This window comes from Sinocyclocheilus anshuiensis, unplaced genomic scaffold, assembly GCF_001515605.1.
Source record: "Sinocyclocheilus anshuiensis isolate Anshui unplaced genomic scaffold, SAMN03320099.WGS_v1.1 scaffold1571, whole genome shotgun sequence".
Taxonomy (NCBI): domain Eukaryota; kingdom Metazoa; phylum Chordata; class Actinopteri; order Cypriniformes; family Cyprinidae; genus Sinocyclocheilus; species Sinocyclocheilus anshuiensis.
Genome location: NW_015551107.1, coordinates 205,192 through 219,850, shown reverse-complemented (window position 1 = coordinate 219,850; position 14,659 = coordinate 205,192). Strand labels below are relative to the sequence as shown.

The following is a 14,659-nucleotide window of genomic DNA, read 5'->3' as shown; positions in this document are numbered from 1 at the left end:
TGGTGCAAATCAAAAGATCCGTCAGACCTGAGTATGTATCAGTCTTTGCTTTCATCTTTCTCTGCTAAAGTCCATACTGCCAAATTTTCATATTTCCACAACAGGATCAACAGCGTTCCAGACACACGTAATCTCTTCAAAACATTTAATTCTCTCCTCTGTCCCCCTCCACCACCTCCCACCACTTCTATAACAGCTGATGATTTCGCCACATTCTTCACAGACAAAGCTAGAACAATCAGTAGTCAATTCTCAGCCCCACACTCACAGGACCTCAAACCAACCACACCCACTGCTCAAAAAACCTATATTAAACACTTCACTTACAGATAGTTACAGACCTGTCTCTTTCCTTCCATTCATAGCGAAAACACTTGAACAAGTTGTTTTCAACCAGGTATCATTGTTTCTTTCACAGAACAACAAACTGTACTCTAACCAGTCAGGTCTCAGAAGTGGCCATTCAACTGAGACTGCGCTACTGTCAGTCACGGAAGCCTTGCGGATTACAAAAGCTGATTCCAAATCATCAGTTATTCTGCTGGATCTATCTGCTGCTTTTGACACTGTCAATCATCAGATCCTCCTGTCCGCCCTCTCATCACTGGGCATCACAGGGATTCCTCTTCACTGGTTTGAATTCTATCTCACTGGTAGGTCTTTCAGGGTGGCCTGTGGAGGCATCCAAAGCACATCCACTGGTCACTGGGGTTCCTCAGGGATCAGTTCTTGGACCCCTCCTCTTCTCCATATACACTACATCACTGGGTCCCATCATACAGGCACATGGCTTCTCTTACCATTGCTATGCTGATGACACACAGCTCTATCTCTCATTTCAACCAGATGATCCAGCGGTAGCTGCACAGATCTCAGGCTGCCTGGCGGACATCTCGGCATGGATGAAAGAACATTACTTGCAGCTCAACCTGGCAAAGAGTGAGCTTCTTGTCTTCACTGCCACTCCAACTCTACAGCACGATTTCACCTAGGTGAAATTCTACAATTCAGCTAGGTTCTTCTACAATTACCCCATCAACTTTGGTCAGAAATCTTGGTGTAATCTTTGATGACCAGCTGACCTTGCCCTTGTCATTTCTAGGCTGGACTACTGCAATGCTCTTCTGGCTGGACTTCCATCAAGCACAATCAAACCTCTACAAATGATTCAGAATGCAGCGGCACGACTGGTCTTCAATGAGCCCAAGTTACACCTCTCTTTATCTCCCTGCACTGGCTGCCGGTTGCGGCTCGCATCAAGTTCAAGACATTGATGCTTGCATATACAGTAGAACAGCCACAGGCTCCGCACCCACCTACTTCCACTCACTATTACGAATATACATCCCCTCCAGAAGTCTGAGATCCGCTAGTGAGCGACGCCTCGTGGTACCATCACAGAGAGGCTTAAAATCACTTTACAGAACATTCTCGTTCACCATTCCTGGCTGGTGGAATGATCTTTCCACTCCTATCCGGAATGCTGAATCCCTGACAATTTTCAAGTGACAGCTGAAAACTCATCTCTTTCGATGCTACTTGACTTCATAAGTTTAAAAAAAAAAAAAAACTTTGTCTTTCTCTTTATTTATTCCTTCCATTTCTTCTGTTTGCCTCTTTAAGAAAAATCGCTTTATGTATTCCCCAATTGTAAGTAGCTTTGGATAAAAGCGTCTGCAAAATAACTAAATGTAAAATGACTAGATGTAATAAACCATGTGACAGGAGGTAACTGTTACAATAAATATTTTTTCCGGTATGGTTTTCATAAATTTGAAAAAGATTTCATAAAGGGACAGGAGCTGTGATTATGGGGCCTATGAACAAGATTTTGTTTCATCTCCTGTTCTGATTGCTCCTTAGATGAGAAATAGACAGTGTGGGGTGCGCGTTACACAATGGAGATTGAGATTCACTCAGATTAAGAATAACCGTTTTTTTCTCCAAGTAATTGGGGAACCAAATGGCTTTAGGTTGGAAGCTGGTATGAAAGGAATTGGTGGTGGGATATATAAACATATAATTGTTTTGGTCACCACAGAGGAAGTAACTGGGTCAAAGTATGGGGTGCATAGATGATACTTTCTGGTTCTAGGCAAGAGTTTTTGCATCTGGCAGTTGTCCTGATAAGGATGATGTCTGTTCAGTTTTAAAATGTATAAGCTTTTAAGATAGATAGATGGTAGAAGCCTGATGTGCTTAAATGTGCGTTTGCCAGTCCCATACTCTCAGCCTTGATTGAGTTAAGGGGTTAAAAGTTTGTTTCTAGTTTGAGATACGATTTTTTTCAAGTGACCTATACTGTGTGGTGTTAACGAAAGGTTAGTTGTACGGTGAGTATCCAGCCCCCCTGGGTCCACTTGGACAGCACACAGGGACGGTGGCCTGGGGCTAACAGGCTTTAATTGGAGCCCAGTCTTTTACGGGTGATTAGCACCTCACACGCAACAGCACATTTTGTATCCATCACCCTTGCACTCATCCTGAGTTCTTGTTTGTGTAGTGGTGAAAATCATGAAGGCCAGTAGAAGTTTTCGGTTCAGATGTTAACACATCTGGTGGGTGTCCCCACAGGGGATGATGTCGGTCCGGTTTGTCTTGGCTTTTAGGGGGAAAGACTGGTAGAAGCTTGATGCTTTACATCTGCCAGTCTTGACTCCCGACCCCCAAGATAAGTTTAAAAAAATAGTTAAAAATAGTTTTTGGCAAGCAAGGGAAGTTTTAAAACAAGGATGATCAGTTAAAAACGGTCTAGATCCCAACAATGGAATTGGCACACGAGAAGGTTTGATCACCCTGGGCGGGGCCGCCTCAGAGGAGGGTGTCTAGTGTTTAAAGAGCCGAAACACCTGATGATCCCGAGTTATACTACTGATCAGGTGTCTTAAATATTTCCCCCAGGCCAAAGGTTTTTTTGGGGGGACTAGGAATGGCCACCAATGCCTGAAAATCACACAAAGCTACTTAACCCTAATAGGCGTGGGGATCATAAAGGGAGCGTGCTTGACCCTCATACTGTAAGGTTAAGCCCTGAAACCAACTCGATTTGGGGAAGGAGTGGGATCGAACCCTAACTGACTCACGCCCTAAGAACAAGTTCATTCAGGAACTTCGCATTCCCAAGGCTGGTTGGGTCTAAATCTAGCCCTGAACCATCCCTCACCTTAAACTTAACCTTCGTAGAAAGATGGTTTGAAACCTAGCCTTTCCAACCCTTTTGCCAAAGCCCAGATGGTATACTCTACTAGACAAGAGAAAGTCATAGAGGATATTGTATGGTCTAGCATAGTGTTGGGTTCCTGACACTTAACCCTGGCCAGAGGCGTCGGACCAGGTCATGCCATGTTACGCACAGAACCATTTCATGGGTCTCACTAGCATGGGTTTATGCATATTCAGCCTTAAACGCTCAAGCTTTAGATCATTCTCTGGTCTGCAAATGGGATCTGAGTGGGCTAGAAACGGTTTGAGCATCTGGAAACACTGGGTGAACATCCTTCCTGACGTCAAACAAAATTTCTTGTAATGTTATGCTGGACCAGGATTACTGGGTTGTGACCTTTTTGTATATAATATATAAATTTGTAATATATCATTTTGTATATAATATTTAAATAATTTGTATTCTATTTCATATTTTTCCTATATTTTACTAATGACAATTTTATGATGGGTTTATATACAACAAACACATAGGGCAGAATAGTTTCTATGCTTTAATAAATGTTATGCCAATTTGCACTGCATTATTCATAAACTTTTATTTATTACCTGGAAATGACTTTTTATGCCTTTTTTAAGCTACAGCTTGTAATAGCGAGTGAAACTATACACAATTAACGCTGAGATAAATAGTGATCGTTCAAAACCCTGCTTTTGAAAGTTTGAAACATTTACACATTTTTTGGTTTCTAATCAGTGGTTCGGAGCTTGTTTTAAACTCGCCAAGTCAAGTGATTTCAGCAAATGATGCTTTATTAACAAAGTTCGAGAGGAGCACGTTCAGATAATTAACCCGACCAATTCATCATCAGCAATTACACAATCTATCCTATCAGCTCGAGAGAGAACCTCTATAAATAGCCTAAGCTGTTTTATCTTCATTCTCTCTGCAGTCTTTCAGCGTCCCTCAATTACCCCGACTACTCACCATCGGCCTGTTCCTACCCCAGTATGGGGGGTAGTGATCGTTCAAAACCCTGCTTTTGAAAGTTTGAAACATTTACACATTTTTTGGTTTCTAATCAGTGGTTCGGAGCACTCTGGGTCTGGGCTAAATACCGAGCTCGGAGCCCTCTGGCGGACAGCACGCCAAATACGCATACCATTCATCCCGCTTTATTATCTGTAAGGCGAACTCGTGAAATGGTTTCAAATTCAGTTTCAAACTGTTTTGATCCTTGGTTTCGCAACATTTCAAAATGAATGAAATAAAAAGTGAAATTCACAGTTCAGAATCACACCTTTTGTTAAGGTTGCACATTAATACAATTTCAGTTAAATTTAGTGGGAAAAAAATCCATTGCCTGTTGTCAGTAACATAACGATGTGTAAAGGCCCGCTTACACCAAGAATGATAACAAGAACTATAACTACAGAGTTCTAAAAATCATTTAAAATTTAAAAGAATAGTGAAGTTCACACAACAACTATGATGATGATGATAATAATACAGCGCATCGATGTGCTGGGATCACTCTCAGTGATGTACGATAAAACAACCATTACAAAAATTAACCATGGTTTTACTACAAATAAAAACGAATAAAAACAAAACAATTCCTATAGTTAAACCATGGTAACCACAAATTAACCATGGATTTGCTACACTAACCATAGTAGTAACATTGTGGGATTACAAATGGTAATCAATATGCCAAAAAAAAAGCGCTAGTTTCGACAATATTGTCTTGCCTTTATTGAAGTTGCAGTGAAACAGACAATGTGTTGTTTTTATTCCACTACAGTAACTATGCTCACTGTTAGATCAGATAGATTACACTAGCTAGACTCACCATTTAGATGCACTCAAAACGTTACATGCTGAGAACATCTGCTGTTTAAATCAGTGTAAATGCAACAAGAACAGGAAAAACTGAAACTGATATTGACTAATACTTAAGTCTGAATAAAATTAGTCTTCAAAGCTGATTGTCCCAGCTCTTCTGCTGCCTTAAAGCACAGCTCACATATACAGTGGGTACGGAAAGTATTCAGACCCCCTTAAATTTTTTCTTTTTTAATAAATCTGCAAAAATGTCAACAATTCTGTGTTTTTCTGTCAATATGGGGTGCTGTGTGTACATTAATGAGGAAAAAAAATTAACTTAAATGATTTTAGCAAATGTCTGCAATATAACAAAGAGTGAAAAATTTAAGGGGGTCTGAATACTTTCCGTACCCACTGTAGGTCACTTTCTGCATAGGAAACTTTTTCACTAATTTCCAGATCAAACAGATTCCTATTGAAATGATGGGATTTCATCTGCAAAATTTTGCCAAACAACAGTAAATGTGACCTTTTATCTCCCAGCACCACCTTCTGTCTAATTATCATTAATACCCGCATAACCGGTTTGAATGCAGATACATAACCATTGTGTGAAAATTATTCTTGCAAGTCTAATGACACTGTACCATGATCATGGCATATACATATTTCTTTTATTCCACATTTACATTCTTAATTTAAATTCACCCCAACATTGTGATAAATGTGAATGCGGACTGACATTGTCACACTTTTAAAAGGACAGAAAAGCATAATAAAAGTAACATTCTTCTGAAGCCATTTAAATCCTTTGTGTGGAAACAAATCCAAGTAGTCATTTAATAAAAATGCAGTTTGTGATGACAGAATACTTTTTTGGATGAACCAACCCTTTAATACGACGACACTGACTTCTGCCCTGGCCAGATTTAATGAATCTTTTTATTTAATTTCTTAGAGCTCCCCTGTTCCCGCTAGTTTTGTGGAGTACACCGTTCAGGAATGCTCAGTCGCTCCATTCCCTGAGGTTCTGTGTAAGCCAGGACATGAAGGTAAAGAGGTGAGTTGCTGCCAACGGTCATTACGTCCATGTAAATTGGATCCCATGTGAATGACGTAACATCCACCACTATTAACATTTTCTATGTTATTTTGTGTTCCCTTTGCCAAACTGTCTGCTTTCTCTAGTGTGGTTATTCTGTCTGTCTGTTTTCATTTCAGCCTGTTGGGTTCTGTGTCGGGGAGGTTTTTGGCCACGGCCAGCAAGATGTGAAGGTGTCCTGTGAAATATTTCGCCCACAGGTACCCTAAATATCCATATTTGTTTGTCAGGCTTTTTCTCCAGGTCACACTCTGGAAAGCGAGAACTTTCCAGCTCTAAAAGCCAGATGACTGAGGTAAATCAACACCTCAATGTAACAGAAGGAAACTGAGCCAAACCCAGTAGAGCTGATCTGAATCCCCCTGTGCACTTATTATCCTCTCGCTCTAGAAAAGTCTAAATGGAAATACTAAAATGGACTGTTTTAGTTCCTTTCTTTCTTCTTTTGTCCTCGTCGTCTCATGTTGATTTCTTCAAATCATGTCAGATGAATCATATTTACTAAATTGGCACACATGAACACCACCATAATGTTTTAATTATCAGTAAGACGTGTGATTTGTGAGTGTTCAACATTGATTGTATTTCGTATAAATGGCATACTTGTTTTTGAGACAACAAACTTCTCTGTGGCTGCACAGGAATGATAAATGAAGATGAAGCATCAATTACACACCACATGCACATCTTTTGCTTTTAATTAATGCTAAAAACACTTCCTGTCTTGTGTCTAGAATAAACTAAAGGGAAAAAAAAAAAATTATTTTTTTCTGTTTTCCAAGCTTATTTTGACAGAGTCATTGCAGGAACTTTCCAGGAGGACTTGAAGGCAATGTCATATCTTATTGCTCCATCTGATTATTCTTAGAGATAGGAAAAAAAACAACGATTCGATCAATCCCCAATTTAAAGCAGGAAGTGTGACGTTTCGGCACCACAAGCAGCAAGCAAATGGTGAAATAATGAAAAAATGATTCCACTGTTTTCCTGAAACAACTTGTTTTATGCTGAGAAAACATTAGCGTTATTTATCATGAGAAAAATGTTCCCAAATATGTTGAAAAAAAGTTTTCAAATAATAATAATAATGTGAGCCAACTTCCACTCTTTACAACCTTCTCATAAGAGTTGTTTCATAATCAGACTACACTGTATAATCAGAAACACATATGTTTGCTTTTGCATTGCTTTTTCTTGCCATTATTTTGTGGTACAGTACATTGTATTTTTTAACTCACCGCATTACAGTTTTTACTGTAGGACCCATTTCTCAATACATCACTTTTTCAAACACAGTAAACACAACAGCAGCTATGTGGCTAAACAGTGGATCATTTTCCATTGCTTTGGCATACATTCATTCAGTGGCTACATCTTTCAAATTACATGAAATCTCACTTAGACACAAACAGTTCTATATACCTACAGGCCAAATACAGTGCTGTCCCACTTAAGCTTAAGCATAAGCCCAACATAATACAAAGCTGATTAAGACAGCAATTTGCTACATTTTTACAGTAATACCAAATCTAAAAAATGAAATGCTATCAAACTGTCAGATGTAGCCGAACACAGGTGTAAGTCTTTCAGTTTCATTACCATCTTTACAACAGGGGATACTTGCAGGAGGAATAAGTTTGTGCTGGATTGTACAAAGCCGTCATTCTTGTTTTGTAAAGACATTTTACCAAAGAAAATAATCTCTAACTTTACCTGCACAGCAAAATCCTCAGTGTTTAATTAACACTACTCAATGTTTATATAACCCATACTCAGTGTTAAAAAAGTAATGTTACACACACACAGAAGAGGCGGAGCTTCTGGTGGCACATATATTGTTTTATTACTGAAATACTCTGTAAAACACATAAACAGTGCAAGAAATTAGTTATCATTGAATCTTGTTTCAGTGACTGGCAGTGTGACTTCTTCATATATAAATGAAGCTCCCTGCCCTGCGGCTCACTATCGCCCCTAGCGTCACCCGCCAGCGTATACAGCTCTAGGTGATGTTCAAATTGGCATAATTACACAGTACTTTATGCAAAAAAAAAAAAAACTAATAATTTAAAGTAAACACCGTCCTATTTAATAAATGCTAACTAATAATGCTAATAATAAACAATACATATGTGTGATTACTTCAGCATATACCACTACACCAACACTCCGAATGAAGATTATACACTGAATGAAATCAGTTATTCAAGCCATTATATGCTGATTATGTCTTTATTGAAACATAATCAACACCTGATTGTATTTTCTCTTAGCACACTGTTGTAACAACCAAATAAAATCAAAAGTTTTAAAGTCAAGGGTAAAGAGCCCAACTAAAACAAACACTGACCTCGATAATGGTAACTCAAACAAAGGGAAAACATCAACATCTAATGTCATTGGGCCTCATTCATGAAACATTCGTAAATATAGGAGTAAATTCTGAGTAATTTGCGCGTAAAACGGACCTTCCCGAAAACTCTCCTCTGGATTCACAAACGCTTTGTAAACATCAGATTTGATAGTTAAACATGTGCATGTTAATGAACCCGAAAACTCTCCTCCGGAATCACAAATACTTCGTAAAGGTCAGATTTGATAGTTAAATGTGTCTATATTAATGAATTCCAATCATTCGTAAATAGGGCGCGCATGCACGCTCATTCACAATTAGCATAGGCCTAATCCTGAGAAAATCCTATGAATTACAGCTACGCAAATTGTGTGTCCAGGAAAGCAGTGTAATATTCTGGTCTACTTTCTCAGGTCTGGCTCCAGAATATTGCATAAATGCAAAAAAAGACTAAAAAGCCATATGCCTAACAATAAATAGTCAATTAACGTGTCCTTTAAAGTGTTTTTAGCCAGCTGAAAAATGTCAGGCGCTCTTCTTAAAATGCTTGAGAACGCTTTGGTAGCACAGCGTTTTTCCAGACGCTTTGGTTGCTATGATAAGGAATATCCTCGGCAGTAACGTATTACTAGTATCTCATTTTGAAGAATATTACTGAATATAACAATGCAATAACCAGCAATATCAACTTCTCTATTGTTGTTCAGTTGTTGTACAAGTAGGATGATTGGTCGGTGTAGTATTTGTCCCGCCCCTCCTCCATTGATTGGATGGCTGGGTAAAAAGTTACAGTGACAAGTGCTGCGTTTTACCCAAAGCTAGACAGTTTATGAACTCACAGCTACAAAAACAAAAAACGGAGAAAACGAACTTGTAAAATATTATGATGGCAGTGCATCGAAATTCAGTGTCGTCAGTTTGCCATAAAGAACACAGACCGTTTTACGCACCATTTACACGTGGTAGTGAGCATGTGTACATTTCTTTCGTACCAACTAACATTTTGAAAATACAAACACTTTCATGAATCCGAAAATTTACGTCAGAACAGCTTTACGAACGATTTACACAAAAATGAGTGTTTAATGAATGAGGCCGAGTCTGGTTAGTAATGTGTGAAGCTGGTGATGCTGTTTGTGGGGTTGTTTAATCATCCTCTGCTGAGATCTTGAGAGATTTAATGTCTTCTTGTATCTTGCGGTGATTTCATCTATAGACCTATTCGGACGGTAAATTTTCACCATTTACAGGGGGTAGTCTGTGATTTAATTGCCGTCCAAGTGGAAAGTATTAAAAAGAACAATAATTCATAACGGCTCCACTACAGCGACTGGGAGCAGAAGAGAAGAAAAGCACGTAAACATTCGAAATGGGTCTTTTATGATGGCAGCAGCAGGTATGCAATACAATTTTAAAATGTGTATTATAAACGGATATATATATATCGTGTATAATTATATACAACTATAGCGCATCTATTTTCCTATTTTTAAAAAGGAGATGTAAATAATCAGCTCGTTCCCTGGTTCTTAGGATCACAGAACTCGCTCCTCCACTGTGAATAAATCGCCATCCGAATCCACGAGTTTTATCACTGTGGTGATATGTAAATGTATTTTTACAGACATCCATATGAGAATCAATTACCGTCCCAATCGGGCTTTAGTCTGTGTTTGTTGGATGACAAGTTTAGCTAGTGTTACATGTATAAAGTGTGGTAGTTTTAGTGCATTTTGGATGTGAAATTTACTGCTTAAAGTTGGTAAAGGCAAAATGTGTGAAGAGTTTTTTTATTTATTTATTTTTTTAAGTGACCAAAGTACTAAGAAATGTTCCTTAAGCCCTAAACACACTGCACAATTTTCAGCTGTCCCGAAAAGATTGGCATTGTTAAACGATCGTGGCGATTTCTGTGATCATGGCTCCTAATCGATGGTCCTGTGTCGTACAGTGAAAGAGGTTCAAAGACGGCCGTTGTCACAAAGATAGCCTACAATACAGCATGACCATGTGTTTGCTGGTACGATCCACGTTTACTGACCAACCAATAAAAATGCAACATGAAATCATCGCGACATGGTGCTAAAACATAAAACTTCTTACCTCAAGCACTTATCCCCTCCTTTTCAACTTTTTTTCAGCACACATAAAAAATACAGCTGCCAGTGTGATTTATCATGCTCTTTTTGTTCAGCACTAGCACATACTGATGACGTTTTATTCTTCTATAGTAATGTGCATCCTAGCGTACGAGTCAATAGTCACACACGTCGTAGCCAAGTTTATTCGATCCATGATGTGACAGTGTGACATGCAGTGATCTTATAGGATTGCTAAAATCATGCAGTGTGTTTTGGGCTTTAGCGAGTGTCTTGACTAATAAGAGTTATTTGTTTCGTAATCAGACTACACTGCTTGCGCTGTATGCACTAAATGTTTTTGCGAGGATGGGGACATTCTAAAACACTTAACGTGAAAAACGCTTAACGTGGATTAATGCATTAAAACTGTATTTTTAAAGGACCAAACTCAGTAAACAGACAAGCAGATGAGCCCAGAATGTGAAGGCAATGCGTTTAATGGTGTTAAGCTTTTTGCTCCCACGTCACAAGGGAAACACTTAACGTGGCTTAATGCGTTAAGACAGTGTTTTTAAATGACCAACCTCAGTAAACACATTATTAATAAGGCATACAATGTACAGACAAACAGATAAGTCCAGAATAAGAACGCAATGCTTTTAATTACCTGTTAAGCATTTTTGGAAAACCATAAAATGAAACCGTAAAATGCTTAACGCGTAATTAAACGCATTGCATTCTTATTCTGGACTCGTTTGCTTGTCTGTACATAGTATGCTTTATTAATAATGTGTTTATTGAGTTTGGTTGTTTAAAAACACTGTTTTAATGCATTAAGCCACGTTAAGTTTTTCTTATGGGAGGAAAATGCTTAATGCTTAATTAAATGCGTAGCATTCTTATTCTGGACTCATCTGCTTGTCTGTACATAGTATGCTTTATTAATAATGTGTTTGTTGAGTTTGGTAATTTAAAAGCACTGCTTTAATGCATTAAGCCACGTTAAGCATTTTTCACGTTAGCCACATTAATCGTTTTAGAATGTCCCCGAGGAGGTCACTCAGCACGTTGTCACTGATTCACAGGTGCATGCTGTCACTCCAACACAGCAAGAGGACAAGTTTTCCAAAACTACAACCCACAATGCTCATATTCCTCATGGCCATAAGCCATCATTCCCAGATGTTGGAGCAGTAACACCTCAGCTAGCTGACCCCGTGTATCAGGCCATCCCTGCAGCACCCGGATCACTCCCAGCATTAGACTCCACCATTCCCACCTCTTCCAGCGAATCCACTGAATCTGCCGAGTCCGACTCATCCGAGGAAGCAGGCGGCTCTGTTCGTGCCGTCAAACCTCCGCGGAACTTCCGTTATGTGCCACGCCGTCAGAGGAGGCAGATACCCACAAGCACCGCACCTCCTCATTCACCTGTGTTCCTGAGCATCTTTCCCAGCGTCCCGTCTCCGTTCCGCTCCTGTCCGGGGGTCTCTCGCTACACCACCGTCTAGAGAGCCTTTAGTCACAACATTTACAATTCAGGTCAATGGAATAATTTGAAAAAGGTCTCAGATGTGTAATTTATAAAGTGTTCAGATCAAATGTGATACTTAACAGTTCTCTTATAAAGCCTTGTCAAAACCAGCAAATAAATATTTAATTCTACGTTCTTTGAAACTTATTGCAAATCTCTTTAAACCTCTGATAATGTTATATATTGATATTATGATAATGCTAATAGCAATTATGCACAAAATACAAACATGGGTCATTGACAGGAAATGGTGATGTTTATGTACCAAATGAAGCTGAACTCAGTTATTTGAGAACCTTTCAAATAAACCATTCATTTTATTAGTTTGTCTTTTTATCAGAATATCAATTTTCACATGCACCACTGTTACATTTTAATGTTATACTGAAAAAAAAAATCAACTATACCTAAATGTATATACCATTTGTTAAATTAAAATGCCTTATCAAATGCTTTTTTTTTTTTTTTACTTTCAAACAACTTTTAAACTTTGAACAAATGTAAAAAATATTTTTAAATATTAATAATATAATTAATATTAGTATTATTAATATTATTTGTATATATTATTTATTAATATTGTTTTTTACCCCTCTATCTGTCTGGTCTTATCTTGTATTGTCTATTAGGGTTTTACATAACAACAACAACAACAAAAACATGATGTGTCAATTAGGTACTTTTATTTTTTATATCATTGCAGCAAATTGTAGCAAAAATCAAGTGTGTAGTGTCAGTTCTGGCAGACACGTCAGTCAAGCTCGCGTCAGCTGATAATCAGGTGATCCACGCCATCCAGTAGGGCTACACTTTCGATTAGACCGTCTTTTAAATACACCTACAGCCATTCAGAGCTGCTTGATCGCCACGCCCAAACAGCGCACCTCCAACTAAAAAGACAACTGCGCAAAACCCATCTCAATCCGCAGAAGAGGATCCAGTATTGTCGGCACTTCAAAACATTCAGCTTTCTATCGCAAACATGGATGCTCGGATTCGAGCTTTGGAACTTCATCAGCCTTCTTCAAGCTCTGCGTCGATCAATATGCCAGGCCCTTCTACCGATGTAGCCACAGCTTTCCCGACAAATTGACTCACGCCGCACAGGTCTCTGGCAACTGCTAATCCAGCTCCTTCTGGAATCATTCTTCCCTCCTGCCGCTGCAATATGTCCTCAGCTACGAGCTCAAATCCTTGCAGGTAACGACATTAATTTAGTAAAAATCCTGCTTTGCTCTGATGTTCATGACAATCGGATAGCAGTGTCTATAGAGACGTAATCTGCGAGTCATTTCCTGAGCGCAGGCAAGAGTTTGACACCAATTTGGGTATTATTTCAGATCTGTCTATGACATACGGAGGCACACTTTTTTATTTTTTACTCTTATGAGTATCATAAGTGTACATCCAAAGATTTAATCAAAGGATTGACTGGTCTGTCATTGATCTAGCCTTGATTAGCAGGCATTTTACGGGTCATCGAGCTCTGTCTTGCTCCTTATGCGGGTCTTTTACCCATACTACTTCACTATGCTCAAGAGCTGCCCAGTCGTTGTCTTCCCCACCAGATGGACACAACAAAAATAAGGGCAAGGTGACATACACCCCACTGTGCTATAACTTCAATGAAAATGTATGTAAATACACTCATTGTAAATTCATTCATGCTTGCAGCTATTGCGGAGACAGTCATCTGAAATCCATCTGCCCTCTCAGAGCTTGAGCTTTGAAAAATAAAAAATAAAAATATCAACGCCTGTCAATGTACCAGAGCTTCGCAAAGCACTGAGAAAACATCCTGATCGTTGTTTTGTGATTATTTATTAACTGGTCTCATGCACAGGTTTTTGGTTGGTTTAACTCTTCTTCCTAAAATGTCCCATATTTGTAATAACCTTCAGTCTGCTCTTCAGGAACCGAAAGTAGTCGATAGCTTGCTGGCAAAAGAAGTGGAAAAAGAATATATGATCGGTCCATTTGACAGCTCCCCTTTTTCTATATTCGGAATTAATCCATTAGGAGTCGCAACCAGAAAATATTCAGGGAAAAAGCGACTAATAATCGATTTGTCATCCCCTCACGATAACGAATCAATAGCAAGCTATAATAGTTTGAATCCTCTAGAGTTCTTTTTCTTGTTCTACGCCTGAATAGATAACGCTATTAAGTGCAACGGAGGTGACGAGACGAGAGACTTGTGGATCCATTTGCAGGCTTTTATTAAACAGAGACGTGGTCATAACAGGCATGGGTCAAACAGTGGCAAACAGGTATATTTCAGGCAAGACAGAGTATTCCTTGGGCAAGCGTGGGTCTACAATTGGCGAACAATATCCAGAGGGCTTGACATGAGGGGTTATCCAATAACACAAGCAATAGTCCAGGCAAGGTGCAAACACAGTCCGAAACAGCAGGCAAAGTGTTAATCCAAGATACACAGGCAGAAGATCAGGAAACCGACAACAAGGCAACAGGAAATGACTAGACTTAGACTAGAACTAGAAACAGAAACTTGGAATGGCTCCATAGTGTAGCTATCGCTAGAAGAGTGATATACGTAAAACAATACTCGAACAATACCCCCCCCCCCCCCCCCCGC

The 14,659-nt window shown here is 39.0% G+C and overlaps 1 protein-coding gene across 1 annotated transcript in view; it reads left to right on the top strand.

The window, feature by feature from the left end:
- Positions 1-12,380, top strand: part of LOC107662927 (fetuin-B) — a 25,276-nt gene extending 12,896 nt beyond the window's left edge. Inside the window, exons 5-7 of the mRNA XM_016453067.1 lie at positions 5,949-6,050; positions 6,212-6,292; positions 11,612-12,380. Coding sequence (XP_016308553.1) covers positions 5,949-6,050; positions 6,212-6,292; positions 11,612-12,037 — 609 coding nt within the window. The 3' untranslated portion in view covers positions 12,038-12,380. The remainder of the gene's footprint in view (positions 1-5,948; positions 6,051-6,211; positions 6,293-11,611) is intronic.
- Positions 12,381-14,659: the final 2,279 nt, after the last annotated feature.